This window comes from Delphinapterus leucas, chromosome 19 (genome assembly GCF_059928025.1).
Source record: "Delphinapterus leucas isolate spDelLeu-1000000601 "Yukka" chromosome 19, BTC_Dleu_Yukka2, whole genome shotgun sequence".
NCBI classification, from domain to species: Eukaryota; Metazoa; Chordata; class Mammalia; order Artiodactyla; family Monodontidae; genus Delphinapterus; species Delphinapterus leucas.
Window position 1 is genome coordinate 57,880,183 of NC_143147.1, and position 17,351 is coordinate 57,897,533.

The 17,351-nt window shown below is 47.9% G+C and overlaps 1 protein-coding gene across 4 annotated transcripts in view; it reads right to left on the reverse strand.

Annotated features, from left to right (window-relative positions):
* The window catches only part of FOXK2 (forkhead box K2), an 86,316-nt gene that overhangs the window by 37,389 nt on the left and 31,576 nt on the right, over positions 1-17,351 (reverse strand). For all 4 annotated transcript variants that reach the window (XM_089901489.1, XM_089901487.1, XM_022589221.3 and 1 more), the window contains exons 2-4: positions 6,829-7,023; positions 4,009-4,156; positions 328-474 (exon numbers count right to left, since the gene is read on the reverse strand). In XM_089901489.1, the coding sequence (XP_089757615.1) occupies positions 328-474; positions 4,009-4,156; positions 6,829-7,023 (490 nt within the window). The remainder of the gene's footprint in view (positions 1-327; positions 475-4,008; positions 4,157-6,828; positions 7,024-17,351) is intronic.

Here is a 17,351-nt window from a genome sequence, read left to right on the forward strand (position 1 = left end):
AGGATTTTTAACTCTCCCTCACTTTAGACACATGAACTGCACTGGTCCAAGAGAAACATCTCAAACGATCCACACCTTTCCACACTGGGAAAGAAACAGTGCTGAGATTTCTTCTAGAACCACTATTCCTCCCACTCTGCACTAAGGAGGTCAGAGAGAGCGTGGCAACAGCAGGCCTCTTCCTTTCTCGGCACAAGAGGCCCTCACTCATCTCATTCCACCTGTGCCCCAGCTACATACAGAGCAGCTCAATTCTCTTCCCATTTGCCAACCAGCATCTACAAGACATGTAACAGAAACATTTAACAACAACTGAAATGGATTTACCTGCCAGCCCTTGTCCGCAGTCCTGTAGTAGGGATAGTTTTTCGTGATGTGTGTATAAATTCCATTTAGGGTGAGTTGTTTATCAGGAGCCATCGTAATTGCTTGTACGATTAATTGTGCATAGGAATAAGGTGGCTTTGAATCATCCTGTGTTCAAGTTAAAAAAAAAAAAGTACTGAAGTTATCAAAATTTTTACTAAATTTACTAAAATTCAGGATTCTTGACATTTTTGAGCATTCCTACGATAATGCTTGGTTTTCCTTCCTATAAAAGTAATCTAATATGATGGAGGAACTCCCTGGCAGTCCAGTGGTTAAGACGCTGCACTCTCACTGCTGAGGGCCCAGGTTTGATCTGTGGTCAGGGAACTAAAATCCCACAAGCCACGTGGCAGGGGGAAGAAAAAAAAGTAATACAATATGATGGGAAAGCATTTGGAAAATTGGGAGGAAGCAAATGGATGCATGTACAGCAGCATAAAAAAGAACATTAAAACCACATAAGGAAAAAGTCCAAATGGTAGAAATGGAAAGAATAAGAAAATGAGAAAAGCTGCCTCACCTCAGCAGGGTCCACAGCATGCATACTAAACCATGCCAGAGGCCCATCACGTGGCTCTAGCAGTCAAGTGAAGAGCTGGGCCAGGACAGTGGTGGCAAAGGGTGGAGTGAGCCACCCTCTCTCAGGCCCCTGTGGGGTCCTCATACACACAAGGAGATGGGGCAAGAATGCTGAACACCCCAGCGCCAGAGTGAGGACCACTCAGAAACAAGTGTCCATCAAGAGGCTCCTCCTGTAAGAAAACCCCACTCAGAGGAGAGCACCAGAAGCCAGACGCAGGGTTCCCACACCGGGGTCCAAGGCACTTGGGCAGGCATCGTTCAGGTGTGCAGGGCTGCCATGCACACCACAGGATGTTGGCATTCCTGGTCCCAGCGCACTCAAAGCCACCAGTGGCTCTTTGCCATTGTGACAACTCAGAACCCCATACACAAGCACAAAGCCACTGGGGAGACGGTGCACCTCTGCTGTGAACTGGGAAATACACATATCAACGGAGAAACCACAAAACGTAACGCTGAATGTAAACAGTAAGCTGCAAAAGAAAGCATTCAAGATGATACTCCTTATATGAGGTTTAGAAATGAACAATTTAGATATTGTTTAGAGATAAATACAAATAGGCAGACAAGCAGAGGACTGTAGGATGGGTGAGGAAGGAAAGTGAAGTGCCAAAGAACGGAATGCAGGCTTCACCTTCACTAAAGGCTAACTTTAGTCCTGACAGCTGGCCGTGGGCATGTGCTCTGCACTGGAAGACTGAACCACCTGTTATCCCAGCACCCCACTTTCATTTACATTTTTTATTTTTAAAAATATTTATTTATTTGGCTGCACCAGGCCTTAATTGTGGCATGTGGGTGTGGCCCGTGGGATCTTCGTTGTGACGTGCAGGATCTTTAGCTGCGTCATGCAGGATCTTTTATTAGTTGCAGCATGTGGGATCTAGTCGCCTGACCAGGGATCGAAGCCGGACCCCCTGAATTGGGAGTCTTAGCCACAGGATCACCAGGGAAGTCCGTTAGCACCCCATCCATCCATTCATTCACTTATTCATTCATTTATTTATTTATGGCTCCATTGGGTCTTTGCTGCTGCGCACGGGCTCTCTCTAATTGCAGCGAGTGGGGGTTACTCTTCGTTGCAGTGTGCGGGCCTCTCATTGCGGTGGCTTCCCTTTGCTGTGGAGCACGGGCTCTAGGCGCGCGGGCTTCAGTAGTTCTGGCACTCGGGCTCAGCAGTTGTGGTTCGCGGGCTCTAGAGGGCAGGCTCAGCAGTTGTGGCACACGGGCTTATTTGCTCCGTGGCATGTGGGATCTTCCCGGACCAGGGCTCGAACCCATGTCCCCTGCACTAGCAGGCTGATTCTTAACCACTGCACCACCAGGGAAGTCCCCAGCACCCACTTTTAAATAGCTGATATTTCCTGAGCACTTGGGCCAGGCTCTGCCCTGTCTGTCCCGAGTGAGCTCACGCTGAGTTACAGGAAAGGGACAGTGGAATGGCTGAGCTGGAGCCCACACCAGGTGAGAGTACAAAGCCTTCCTCACTGTGCCTATGCTGCTGTGTTTCCTTGTTATCTTTCTTCTATACATTTCAATTTTTTTAAAAAGCTTTTTTATATTGAAAAACATAACACAGACAGGAAAGCCCATAATACATCCATATCAGGTAAAAACAAATTTTTGTAAAGTGAACAACAGTACAACCAACACTAGGTCAAGAGAGAACACAGCCCCCGTCTCAGTAGCTTCCTCGTCCCCCACTGCCTCCCAGAGAGGCCACCACTACTCCTGACATTTTATACTAATCATAACCTTACTGTGACCTGAGTTTTACCATCTAAGAATGCATCTTGAAACAGTTTAGTTTTGCCTGGTTTTAAACAAGCAAATGGACTATGGACAAAAATGGAATCCAACAGAGGGTGCTCCTCTGTGTCTGCCCCTGCCCAGCACCCTGTGCAAGAGGCTCCTGGCTGCTGTGGAGAGACAGTGCGCAGCCACGGCTTATCCATTCCCATGGCTATGACGTGTCCTATGACACGAATATACCACATTTTATCAATACATAAAGTAATACCATGCCTGGTTTTATTTTTTCACTTAGCATTACATCAGGAGCACTTCCATATCAGTAACTATGCCACATAATATCCCCTTACTTAATCATTCTTCCCTCAGTTAGGGGCATTTAGGTTGCTTTCAATTTTCTGTTTTATATGAACTTTTGTTTTGAGATTTTTGTCCATTTCCCTTAAATGAAGTCCTAGAAGGGGTATTACTGGGTCAAAGAATAGAAATAGGCAGGGTCCTATTGTGGGCCATCAATAATTACCATCCAGGGACTTCCCTGGTGGTCCAGAGGTTAAGAATCCGCCTTCCAATGCAGGGCATGTGGGTTTGATCCCTGGTCAGGGAACTAAGATCCCACATGCTGCAGAGCAACTAAGCCTGTATGCTGCAACTACTGAGCCAAAGCGCCACAACTACTGAGCCCAGGCATGCCGCAACTATTGAGCCTGCACGCTCTGCAGCCTGTGCTCCACAACTAGAGAGAAGCCTGCGCACTGCAACGAACAGCCTGCGTGCCACAATGAAAGATCCTGTGTGCTGCAACGAAGATCCCACATGCCACAATCAAGACCCGATGCAGCCAAAGAAATTAAATAAATAAATAAAATTTAAAAAAATAATAATAATTACCATCCAAAAGGGGGGCTGATGTGTCCTCTCTAAAGTGTGTGTTTGTGTGCATATGTGTTCACATGTACATTCAGACATGTGTGTGTGCAACCTTCACCATCTGGGACAGGAGGACTAAATCCCAAGAGTGGTCTCCTAGGACACCAGGCAGTGACCTTGTGAGGACCAAGGGTTCAAGCTCTCAGCACCTGGGCCCATAGCTGCCACCAAGGAGGGCCCAGTGCTGAATGACCAAAAGAATGCATCTCTAGTGCCCAGCACTGAGAACATGCTCAGCAATGACCCAACATCCGTGCAGACGTGCACTTCTCAAAAGGCCCTGGGGGGGTGTTCCTTGACATGCAGGCAATGCAGTGAGGACAGCTGGCTCCCCAACAGGCCCTGGGTTCTGTTTCGAGGCTATAAAACATTTACCTTTGGGCTGTCTCCACCTGAAGCTTCCTTCTCATTTTCTGGCTGTGAGTTGTCGGCCATTAAATTGAGGTCAGATGGTATCACACGGCCCATTTTGTAGCCTGAAGACCCTGCTCCCCGGGGGCTGGATGGACAGGAATTCGCAGCACTGTGGGCGAGAAAAGGTTGCTCCTATTAGTCTGTGGTAAAACGTACATCACACTGTGTTTCAATAACTGACTCTTATTTCAAGGAAAACAAATTTTAAAAGTAAGAGAACTTCAGCATTTTCCATGGAAAAATGGACTCATTAACTCTGTGAAATTTAAGATCACCCTAAGAAATCAGGTATTTGCTTCCACATGTGTCATCTTAGGAACTTACCAAAGACACAGAACCATGCATGATGGCTCCAGGGCTCAGCCTGGTAGAGGGACACAGACCACTGCTCTGCTCGCCCCCTCCCACTAGGGAGCTGAGGACAGGCTGCAACAAAGGACATGGCTTCCAGCTACACCGGAAAGGTCAGGGGGAGTCTGAAGAGAGGGGGACAGCAGCGAGGCTGAAGACAGGACGCACAAAGAGGGGAGGAGGCCGTGGATACAGACACACAGGCTGTGAGGGGCTCACAGGGAACACCCAGAAATCAGAAACAGGAACCTGTTTTCAAACATGCACTTTTTTTTTTTCACAAGGTAGGCCTTGGCCATGATGCTGAGAATGTTCTGATTCTTGATCTCTGCTGATTAAGAGCCACATTCACTTGTGATAATTCACCAAGTTATGTATTTAACTTACTCTCCCTTTTCTGTACAGTATTATACTTTACAAAAGAGAACAAGCTACTGAAATGGAAGGATGCCAAGATAAGACTGTTTTAAAAATCCAGTAAGTTATAGAACAGTATGTATGGTTAGATCTCATTTATGTTTTGGATAAAAAAAAGTCAAGTATTGCAAATGTATAGAAAATTTCTGGAAAAAATACCTAAGAAACAGTAGTTACCTCCAAAAAACTGAACTGGAAAGGAGGGGCCCAGGAGGTGGAACAACACACTATTACCTGGCACCCCCGAACACTACTGGACTCTCTACCATGAACATGCACCGTCAGTATATGCACCCACCCACGAAACAAGTGTTTACTGCATGCCAGGAACAACTCTTAAAGCACTGGGGGAGAGGAACAAGGCAGATGGCAGGACCACACTCTTGGAACTCCTGCTTTATGATTTAAAACTAGCTAACATAAATGAAGGGCCAATGTGGTGAGTGGCCCCACTGGCTGGGTGGTGGTGGGCTCCACCACCGTGAGCTGTCTCAACAGGGGGGTGCTCTGCTGCTCAGTGCTGGCGGTGGGGTATGGAGAGGGGATGAGCAAGGAAAACAGGATGAAGATGGGGCAGGGGGTGAGGAGAGACTGCATCAGCTCCTGACCCAATCCCTAAAGTTTCCAACCACCTCCAGTTCCCTGAGCGCCCACAGAACTTCTGTCTCCACATGGCCAGGCAGTGTGTCAGTGATCTGACCCTAAGGCTGCTGCTTCCACTGTGGGCCGTTGTCCCACGTGGGTAAACACGGGCTTTCTCCTCTTCCTCTGTGAATTCTGTGCACTTTTCACATGGTGCTGAATAAAAATCGGGCCACCGGCTGCTGACTTCTGCCTACCCACTGCCACACTCACCTGGTGCACAGGTAGTGCACCTGGTCCATCTAGTCACACACAGACTAATTCAACCAAGTGGGAGAGACAGAGGCAGCATCCTCAGCAGAGCAGCCGTGGCAGGGGGCAGGGAAGGGGCCCAAGAGCAGCTGCACTCACATATCACCAAGCAAGCGTACAGCCGGAGTCTACCCGACACTCCTTCCAGGCCTTTCCAGAAGGATACCTTTCTGTCCATGCTGGTTTTTAAGATAAGAAACAGAAGTGTCCGACTGAAAGCTACAACCCAGAGATGCCCGTGTTCCCTCTGTGCCCTCCTTGCTCTGCTACATGTAGGGGTCAGTCCCAGTGGACGAGGCAAGGCCTTCTCTGCCTGCCAGCCATGCCCTGTGGACACACCTGGACAGTAGGAGCTTGGCTCTCAAGAGAAGTAAATGTGTTCCTTTTGCACCTAAGTCTAACGTGAGTCACATGGAAGAAGATGCCTGAATACATACTTCACTCTTCTAAGACCCAACAGAACACAGGAGGACCGACCATCTGACTCTAGGACAGGGTCACGCCTGCTGGTCCCAGGCAATTCCTGACCTGACCCTCAGCTACTGCCCCCTGAAAGCGCGGGTTATGCAGTGGAGAGCACGCCTTGAAGGCACCATCCTCCACTTCCTGAGGCTCCCAGTCTCTCTCAGGACATCAGGACAAACAAGTTTGTCACCTCACTGTGGTCAAACTCAGTAATCCAAAGTGTAAGTCATCAGAATTTGCATGAAATTGTAGGAAACCAAAAAACTCAAAATGCAACTGAAAACCCACCTCACACTTTAGACCAATAAGACAAATCATCTATCCTTTAAACTTACACTCAAATAAAAGAATCCACAAGTGAAAACAAGGAACATTTGTGAACTGTGTTTCATATGCAGGAAACTAAGAGCAAACAGTGCTCAGAAACTAAACAATATTTTAAGTGCCCTCAACATCTCCCTCTCCATGTAGGTCAGCACCAGGGAAGGAAGAAGACGTTGCTGTGCGCTGCTGCCCACTACTGTGACGTACGATGGCTTCTGAATGTCCCACGCAAGAGGCAAGGACTGAAATTTGGACAGGGTCATGTCCACCTTGGCACATGCACACCCTGACCCCACGGTGACCCCGTCTACCATGGAAGCTGCTGTGTACCTGATGGTTCCTGTGGGGGAGGGGAGGGGGCTGATGAGGTGGGCCATGGTGTCTGGAATGTTGATGGTCAGCGGCGAGATGTGAGCCTGCACGGTCTTCACGGGGGACTCGGGCGCTTCCTGTTTCTCCCTCTTCTCGCTGGACAGGGCAGTGAATGTGATCTTGATGTTTGTGCTCGGGAACCTGAACGTGCACCTAAAAAAGAAAAGCCAACTGTCAGCGCCCATCTGCCGATCGGTGGGCAGGATGCCCCATCCACAACAGGTCGCAGAGCCCGAGTGTCCCCTAACATACTGGAGCCTCGACTTGCGTGGAAGAGTCGGAGAGAAGCCCACTTCAAGTTCACCTCACATGTTACAAGTCGATTAATGAGGGAAACACAAAGGAGGCATCACATGATTTAAAAACACTAGTAAGCAAAAACATCACTTAGACCCACTCAACAGGAAAAAAAAAAAACCAGGAGAGGAGACTCAAAAAAGATTCAAATACCACTTAATCTACACTGGGTAAGGGTCTGGAGACAGGCTTGGGATCTGGAGATGTGCTCTTGGCACTGGGTAGGTGGAGGCCAGGCAGGAATGCTGCTAACCCCGCAGTGCATGGAAGGTCCCATCACAAGGAGGAGGTGCCCCAGGCATGCCCCTCACCTGCTTACCTCTGATGACATCTCTTGTCCAGCCCTTCTCTCAGGTTCCTACTCTAGTCTGTCTGCAGCCAGTAGCCAGGGTGTTTCTAAAACAGCAGGATCTGCACGTGGTGTTCAAAGATACAAAAAGGCCAGCCTCTGTCTCTTCTGTCCTCGGGGCACAGCCCTTTCCTTCTCGAGGTCCTTCTCTCATGCTGTCCTCCCTCCACTTTAATACCCCAGTGGCCCCCACCCCACTGTGGGTCAGACCCCACATCCCTGCCTCTTGTCCGTTCCTCCTCTTGCTCACTACCCAGGGGTCCCCTCCCACCCCTCGGCTGCCTATCCGAGGGTTTCCTGACCGCCCCACACCCTGCCCTTGCTGCCGCCTTGTTCTTCATTTCACTCCGGCCACATGATTCTATGTTACCCCACTTCTGCTTGTTGTCACCCCAATAGGATACAACCTCCAGTAGAACAAAGCTCAGTTCACTGCTATAACCTGGAGACCAGAAGAGTCCCTGGTATATACAGAGAAGGCCCTCAGTACACACTTGTTGGAATTAATGAACAAGTACCCAGTTTCATACATTAAAAAGGTAATTAAAACAAGCAAATCACATGAATACAACGAATGGGAAGCCCACAACTGCAGCTGCCCCTTTGTCGCTAGCATGAGATCTGAATAATCAACTCCAGGCCTAGAAAGGAAAGGGATTAAGACCCCACTGGCCTTAATTTCTAGCACAATATATATAACAATTACAGGAGTAAGGAAGTTTCCTCCTTTTCCTCCCATTTGTAGTTCCCCAGCTCCCATCCTCAGGCGATAGTCACTGTTCACCAGGAAGGCCAGGCTGTTAGAACAAGCATCATCACCCAGCACGAGGGCATCTGATCCTGCAGAGCAGTTACCTCTCTGTGCCTGTTTCCTCATCCACAGAACAGATGACAGCATCTATCTCTGAGAGTACCATGAGGATGAATTCAAATATTTATCAAACACTCAAATGTTTATTAAAATGAAAAAACCAAACTACCTTCAGCCCCACTGTAAGATGTCTATAGTACTTGCTTTTCCTACAGTTGGACACTCACCATCCACTGTGTTGTTCGTTCCGTCATCACCTGGGAACTCACAGAAGCCCAGACTGAACCAGAGGAGCAGCACACCCACCTGCCTGTCCTCCACGTGCCACGGAAGCAACAAAGCACTGTGCACAATTCCAACACGGGAATGTGAGAATGGGACTCCTCCCTCCCCCAAGGGGTACCTACATGTCTCCCGGGGTTTATTTCTGCTTTCCACAAAATAGGACCACACCTTGCATGTTGGCCCTCAGTCTACACGTTCCCTCAGTGTCACCCACAGGGTCTGTTCGCAGACAGACCTCAGCGCAGGCTGAGCGCTGCCTTCAGGGCTAGCACCACCACATGGGAGGACTTCCTTCCTTAGTATCCTATTCCCAAAGTTTCCAATTAAAGACAACAATCGTCTCCACGGCACAGGCGCCATCCATAAACCTCAGGCTCCAAGGGCACAGAGGGCATCTAAAGCAACGCAAGGCACTGTCAGGCCACCTGCTGACAGCCTCTGACCGACAGCATGTGAGAGTGTCCCGGCCATCAGTGGACACTGCCACTAACCCCACCCCCTTGACAGGTGAAAATGGTATCTCTGTTTGCATCTAAGCATGAACTTCTCATACGTGTATGAGCCATAAAACACATTTAAAAGCTAACCAGGTAGTCTGGTAACTTTCTGTTTTTCAATCTGAGTTATGATTACATGGGTGAGTTCCTATTAGTGAAAATTCATCGAGTTACACATGTATGAAACATACACTCTTCTGTATATGTAGTATACTTCAATAGAGAGGTTTTTTTTTTAATTAAAAAAGCCATCTGTAGATGGATACAGAAATTGGTAAAATGTTGATAACATGCCAGGGGGTTCACAGAACATTTCCTATACTTTTGGGTTAACAATGGTGTATTTCTTTACCTGGGCAGCCATGTTATAATTATAACCGATTTTTCTATGTAGGTTACATTCGAAGCAAAATATATCAAAACAGTGTTTGAGTTCTCTATGGAGTTCCATTAGTGATGAAATCCTTGTTCCCCTTTAGGGAATGTGAATGGCCACTGCTTGACTTTTCTAAGCTAGAAATAAAAAAACAGTGGGATAGCGACTTCCCCGGCGGTCCAGTGGTTACGACTCCATGCTTCTACTGCAGGGGGCCCAGGTTGGATCTCTGGTCAGGGAACTAAGGTCCCACATGCCACACAACCAAAAAGAAATAAAATAAATTAATAAAATAAACAAAGCTTAATTACAGAGACTAGGTAGCCCAGCCCACCCTACCCAACATGTTAAAAAAAAAATAGTGGGATAATTTTAATTAATTGTTTCACAAAAGTAAAAAGAGCAGCAAAACATTAAAACAGCAGACAAAGCAAGGTGAGTGTCAGATCTCTGTCTCCCCCACACCACCACCAAGAGGCTGTTACATCTGGGCACGCTGGTCCTCGTTCCCATGAAGCACTTCAGGTCATGGAAAGGGTTTAAGAGCCTAAAAGATACTATACTGATTAGGGAAATTAAGAGCATGTTGCCTGGGTCTCACGCTGCTTCGTACCATCACAATACCTAACACCGTGTGCTCTTTAAAAATACTTTAACTGATCCTGAAAGATTTGTAATAAAGTTCAGTATAAAAACATGCATCTGTTTATGAGAACTCTGAGAAATATGACAAAATAACAGAGAAAAGGGAAAGATTTTAAAATGAACAATAAGAAAAACCAGACCGCAGAAAGCAGAACGGCAAACCCCTAAACAAAACATGACCAGGCACTGAGCACCTCTGAGAAGCCGTGCAACTTGAGCCACAAGTCAAAACTGAAGCAACACAACAGCTGATGGCTTCAACCTTAGGCAAGGACCCTGACAAAAACTAAGCTTCTTTTACTTGAATAAACATTAACAATTTTAATATGGATTCAGAGTTGCAAATATCCTTTTCTTCACCTCTCTCTTAGTCTCCTATACTTGGTGACAGGCATTTTTCTTGGAATGGAAACTCTTACAAATGAGATATGCAAGCCAATGGCTTGGGTCTAGAGCTCTGAATTTTCAGATTCACAAAGAAGCTCTAAGGATTCTGAAGACCTGTTATTTATTTATTTATTTTGGGGGGGGCTGCATTGGGTCTTCGCTGCTGCGCCCAGGCTTTCTTTAGTTGTGGCAAGCAGGGATCACTCTTCGTTGCGGTGCGCGGGCTTCTCCTTGCGGTGGCCTCTCTTGTTGTGGAGCAGGGCTCTAGGCGTACAGGTTTCAGTAGCTGTGGCACACGGGCTTAGTTGCTCTGCGGCATGTGGGATCTTCCCAGACCAGGGCTCGAACCCGTGTCCCCTGCATTGGTAGGCGGATTCTTAACCACTGTGCCACCAGGGAAGTCCGTGAAGACCTGTTCTTTATATATCAATACAAATCCAGGCCTTACTGCAAATACTTCAACACTAACATCATACAGCTAGGCAGAAATAAGCCACATTGAAATAAGCCTCCAACCAAACGGAAAGTCAAATTTAGTGATATCTCTATGCAAAGCAAGTTCAAACAATTAACCAGTTAGGCAAACTATTCCCTACAACCAAGTCCAACTGGGCCACTTCAGAGGTGTAGGTGGCCTCAGGAAGAGGTTGGCTCCCATACCCTTTACCCCACAGAGGACGAGACAGGCAGGAACAGTGGTCTGGCCCCACAGCACCACTCGGAAAGGTGAGTGCAGCAGAGCAGCCTTCCACCTCAGCATCCACAGTGACGGCAGGCCCTGGGGGAGGACAGCCACCATGTCCCCCAGCCTCCTGTCATCCTTCTCTGTCGTGGCACAGATTACTCAGACACACTTCCTGAGTTGGAAAAATCTCCCCACAAGTGGGCTCCATTTCTACCTACTTAAAACAACACGTCTGAATGCGATTCAGACAGTCATTGTTAGGATAACTCTGGAGTCCCTCAGTTTTTAAAGAGTATTTTAGAAAGTTTAATGGGACAAGGCCTGCAGATGCCACCCTCATGGCCAGGGCACAACACAGCAACAGTGTCCCTGCCGTGGGGCACCGAGAAGACACTGCCTCGCCTTTGGATTTCCTGCTAAAAATAACAAACCCAGATCTCACCAAGAGGAAACATCAGACAAATATTCTACAAAACTGGCCTGTCCTCAAATATTCTACAAAACAATGGGACTTTCCTGGTGGTCCAGTGGTTAAGACTCCACGCTCCCAATGTAGGGGGCTTGGGTTCAATCCCTGGTCAGGGAACTAGATCCCACATGCCACAACTAAGAGCCCACATGCTGCAAATAAAGATCCTGCATGCCGCTAAGACCAAGCGCAGCCAAATAAATAAATATTAAAACAAACAAAAAACCCCAACTTTCTCCAGCTCCCTAAATCTATGACCTGCTAACTTCCTATCTCACCCCCAGCAGATGACCCTGCTTCTTTAAAAAAAAAAACAAACCAAACAAAAATCAACACAGAAGACACAGAAAGGCCAAGGAACGGTCACAAATGAGAGTACAGTTCAATGCATGTGTGATCTGACTCTAGAAGAAGGGCATCAGTAAAAGGCTGCTAAGTCCAGTTAAGGCCGGTGGGTTAGGTCACAGTGTTGTATCCACGCTAATTGGTTTTGGTACCTGGGCTGTGGTTATGGAAGAAAATTTTTTAGGAAATACACATGGAAATATTTTAGAGGTAAAAATGCATCATGTATGCAGCTTATTCTCAAAAATTTCAGGGAAAAAACAGAGCAATGAAGCAAGTGTGGTAAATGTTAATATTTGGGGAATCCGGGAAAATGAGAATCTCTGTTCTATTTTTGCAACTTTTCTATAGGTCTGAGTAATTTCAAAGAAAAAGAAAAAAAATTGGAAACTTTCAAGATGTCCCATGCAAAGCTTGATGATCTAGGCTGTGTCACTCCAGGTGTTGCTGGGCCTGAGCCAGGCCAGGAACTGTGTCATGAGCCATGACAAGGTGAGCATAGACACAGAGTGTTTGGAAACCACTCACTCTTCTACTTGTTCAGAGTGGACCTTCTCCACAGACAATCTGAGAGCCCTGCTCTGGGACACACCCTCATCATTATCTGTCTTCTATACATTTCAGAATCCCACCAAATTCCAAGGACAATCTTGTGGGACACCTGACAGAGTTATGAAATGTCACCTCACTGCAATTCTTATCAACTCCAGACCCTCCTCCAGAGTCTGTTTGTCCCTGATAGTCAGCCTCGGGCTAAGCAGGGAAGTACAACCCCAGTTCTGGAGTTCACAGGACAGGGTCATGGCCACATTCACACAAATGACCCTGACATCTGTGCCCTCACATTCACCCAACACAGTTGATGTCTGTTAAACCTACACACCGTCCCATCACTGGGCTTCCAGACTGTGACCCAAGAAGCTGTGGTTTGTGGTGACACCATACTCTGTACTCTGGATTTCTTCTCTCCTGGGAAGAAGATTTGTCCCATCCTACATATAACAATATTCACACAGAACAGTATCTCCCTACCATGTTCCTAGAGCACAGCATTGAGTGTCCTGACAGCCAGCATAGGCTGAACCCTGCTGTTCTACATACGGCCCAAGATCTCTGTGGCTCACAGCAAAGATCTGGGTCCAGCTTCTACCATCCACCCACCCCATAAGTGGCTGCTTGTGGCTGCTCTGCTCCACGTTTCCCTCACTCTGGGGCCCAGGCTGATGCAGTGGCTCCAGTGAGGATACTGCTGGTTCCAAGGCAGAGAGAAAAGACAGAAGGAGCGCGTTCCGTGGCCACACCTGCGGTCAATGGGCAGAAGGGCTTATAGCGAGGACCCTCCCCACACACCACCACCTCCCTAGTGTTAGCAATCCCAAGGGATGTCTGGAAAATCATTTCAAGTCCTTTCAGCTATGCAACTGGCCACAGAGACATTAGCTGAGCGGCTGAACTGCTCTCCAAGGGAAGAAATGAGAGGCCAGTTACTCTGTCATTCACCTGTGACAGCTGACAAAGATAATCTAATAAGAAGAAGACAATCCGATCATTTAATCTCAGGATTGGCAAAGCAATGACTGTGTTAATAAAAATAACATGTCACACAGGGTGGACAGTGCTCTGAGGCCATCGATGACTTGCTATGAGCATCAGTGATTGCCAAGGAGGAAGGCAACAGGATCTTCTGCATTTGAAGAACTGTGTGGACAGTTACATCCAAGACTGGATCGGGAGGTAAGGGGGGAAATGAGGAAACCAGTGAGGAGGCTTCCAAGGAGCCAGGATCTGACTGGTATGGGAGATGGAAGTAAACGGCCCTGATGACCCACCAGTATGTGTGGGCACAGAAGGGAGAAGACCGCAGGACGACTGGCTTCACATCTGGCTCGTGTGGCCAAGAATGTTGGTACCAATTACTGAGATGAGGATGGATGAGGAACAGGCTGGGGGGTGCAGTGGCTAAGTGGACACATGACCTCTGAGGTGCCCGTTACCCATAATCCCAGGGGGATGTCCAACCAGCCCCTCCTGAAACCTGAACAGACACACTCGGTGTCCTCTGCAGTGAGAGGGTACATTCGCCACATCACAGAGGAGAAAGAGCCTAAGAAACGCAACCAGCAGGTCTGGTGGAAGAGAACAGCCTTCAGGACTCAAGCAAGCATTACCCTGCAGGAGGACACATTACTGTGGGAGTTTAACAATGGGTTCTAGTCCCAACTCAGTTATGATGGCAAGCCATGCCTCTTATCTTTTACAAAAATGGAAGAAAAATTCCTTTTCTTTCCAAACCCTGAGGCAGACTTAGCCAAGAAGGCACTTTAAATGGGCCTATATATACACTTTGATCATTCTCTTCTACTAGTTTCCTCTAATTTTTGACAGAAATATCAAAACTTTTACTACAACCTTTAACGAATTGTAGCCCTTAATCAATCACATTTGTCAGTGACTCATAAATCACTCCCCCACCTGGGGCTGCCTTTTCTGTGGCTCCAAGAGCACCATGTCCACACCACCAGTCAGTCCTACCCACTGGTCACGCTGAGCTGCCACCACCATGGGTCTGAAAGGGCCACTTAGAGCCTGGCGGGTGCTCCCTTCGCCCCAGGAGAAGGTATGTGGAGGGGCAGCTCATCAGCTCAGGAGAGGGCTGCCCCTCAGAGGAGGTGTCTTTGGGAGGCCAGCAGCCACTTATTAAAGAGCACAAGTCACAGGTCAACAGCCTGACCCACTATAAGACAGGTTAGGACAATGAAGACCATACTGGAAGGAGCCCGAAACCCTAAGTAGTTCACAGTTTTCTCTGCTGCTCCTCTGCAGTAAACCTCAAGCAACACCTTACCTCAGCTTGACTTCTTACCCTAAAAAATGATAAAACATTCTATAAAACTCATGAAACACAATGGTGTTTATTAAAAGAGGCCACGTTACTATAGTTTCTGTTGGGTTTAGCATGAATTTCTTTTTTTCTCTTTTTTTTTTTTTTTTTTGTGCGGTACGTGGGCCTCTCACTGTTGCGGAGCACAGGCTCCGGACGCACAGGCTCAGCGGCCATGGCTCACGGGCCCGGCCGCTCCACGGCATGTGGGATCTTCCCGGACAGGGGCACGAACCCGTGTCCCCTGCATCGGCAGGCAGACTCTCAACCACTGCGCCACCAGGGAAGCCCCGAATTTCCTTTTTATATATAATAAAGCTATTCCTTCTTTTTTAAATTTATTTTTTATTTTTGTCTGCGTTGGGTCTTTGTTGCTGCGCGTGGGCTTTCTCTAGTTGCGGAGAGAGTGGGGGCTCGTCTTCGTTGCGGTGTGCGGGCTTCTCATTGCAGTGGCTTCTCTTGTTGCAGAGCACAGGCTCCAGGCACGCGCGCTTCAGTAGTTGCAGCACACAGGCAGTAGTTGCGGCACTCAGGCCCTAGAGTGCGCGGGCTTCAGTAGCTGCGGCGCATGGTCTCAGTAGTTGGCACACAGGTTTCAGCAGTTGTGGCTTGTGGGCTCTAAAGCAGGCTCAGTGGTTATGGCGCATGGGCTTAGTTGCTCCATGGCATGTAGGTTTTCCTGGACCAGGGCTCGAACCCGTGCCCCCTGCACTGGCAGGAGGATTCTTAACCACTGCGCCACCAGGTAAGTCCCTAGCATGAACTTCTAACCAGAGCCTCAAAAGTCTGATTCAATGAGACAACTGCGGGGCTTCCCTGGTGGCGCAGTGGTTGAGAGTTCGCCTGCCAATGCAGGGGACACAAGTTCATGCCCCGGTCCGGGAAGATCCCACATGCCACGGAGTGGCTGGGCCTGTGAGCCATGGCCGCTGAGCCTGCGCGTCCGGAGCCTGTGCCCCGCAACGGGAGAGGCCACAACAGTGAGAGGCCTGCGTACCGCAAAAAACAAAAACAAAAAAACAATAAGACACCTGCAACCTGGGCTCAGGCCCTGCGAGATTTATCTTTGAGTGAAGCACTTTCACTGCATGTTTAGCTTTGAGGTGACTTAGAAACTACACAGCACGTGAAACAAAGCTTTTCTGCGTGGACAGGGCCACTGCAGGCATGTGGCTAGTTAGTGAGTCAAACAGGCGTTGTGCTCAGAAGGGCCCAGATGAGGCTGAAATCGCCTTCATCATTTTATCTGAGTCTGTGTCTTGTAAATGAGGTCCAATGGGTCAAAGGACCACAGCCTGGGGCGTGGAGGCTCAGTTCACACACATCTTGCCTCCCACATCCCCTTCCCCTCCACGACCACCCACTGTCCAGGACGGGGCCTGGACAGGGACACCCTGGGCACCTGGGAGAGTCTGCACTTGCCCCACGAGTACCCCTCCACCTAAGAAAGCTTGATATTAAATAACAAAAATACCGCAGCAGGTTGAGAGAGAGAGACCACAAAAGAAATGAAAAGCTTTTTGCAGCTTCTTAAAAAACCGAGGTATAGTTCATGTACAATATTATATAAGTTTCCAGTGTACAACACAGCGATTCACAATTTTTAAAGGTTATGTTCCATTTATAGTTATAAAATATTGGCTATATTCCCTTTGTTGTACAATATATCCTTGGAGATTTTTGCAGCCTTCTTAATCCACACTTTCATTTTGCACTGGACCCGATGTATTATGGAGCTGGCCCTGTATCCTAAGACTAGTAGGAAATGGTGCATTTCCATAGGCAGATCTGCTTTTGTACCCACAGACCACGAAGCCTTGATTCCAGAAACATTCCTGACCCAATTTAGAGAGCTGGTGTTGGGTTTTCCAGCAACACATGTGACCAGCAGCTTCACAACTGCTTCTGAGGTTTTTCTTTGGCTTGGAGAAGAATTTTGTCTGTTGGCCACTTACTGCACTGCGAATCCATTAATGAAGGTACTGGAAAGAGCTGCCTTATCTACTACTTTGCGTGGCAATTTGCTGTTGGGGGAAAGGCTGACTCAGAGAAGCACACTCATTAAAAATCCTGATGCCAGGCTGAGGTGAAGGCAGTACTGGATATTAGTGTAGTCAATGTGATGCTTTGTGCTTCCAGCAGTCATAAAAAACTACAGTACAAATTCTACTTTAATTTTCAGTCATTCAAAACGTGTTCTAGACTAACAAAGATTTCCACTAGTTGTAGAAATAATCCCATGAGCCCTCTCTCGCCTGGATCACAAGCCACCACACCCACGGCTCTGGGTGCAGATGGCTGGGTGGGCCCTCCGTCCATGTCGCTGACTGTAGCAGCAAACAGTCAATCGTGCTGAGCATACAGTAGGTGCTCAGAGAGAAGCGACTACCCCTTTGAGGTGGGACTACTCTTGAGATTACCCCAAACTTGCCAAAATAACATTCACATGAAACC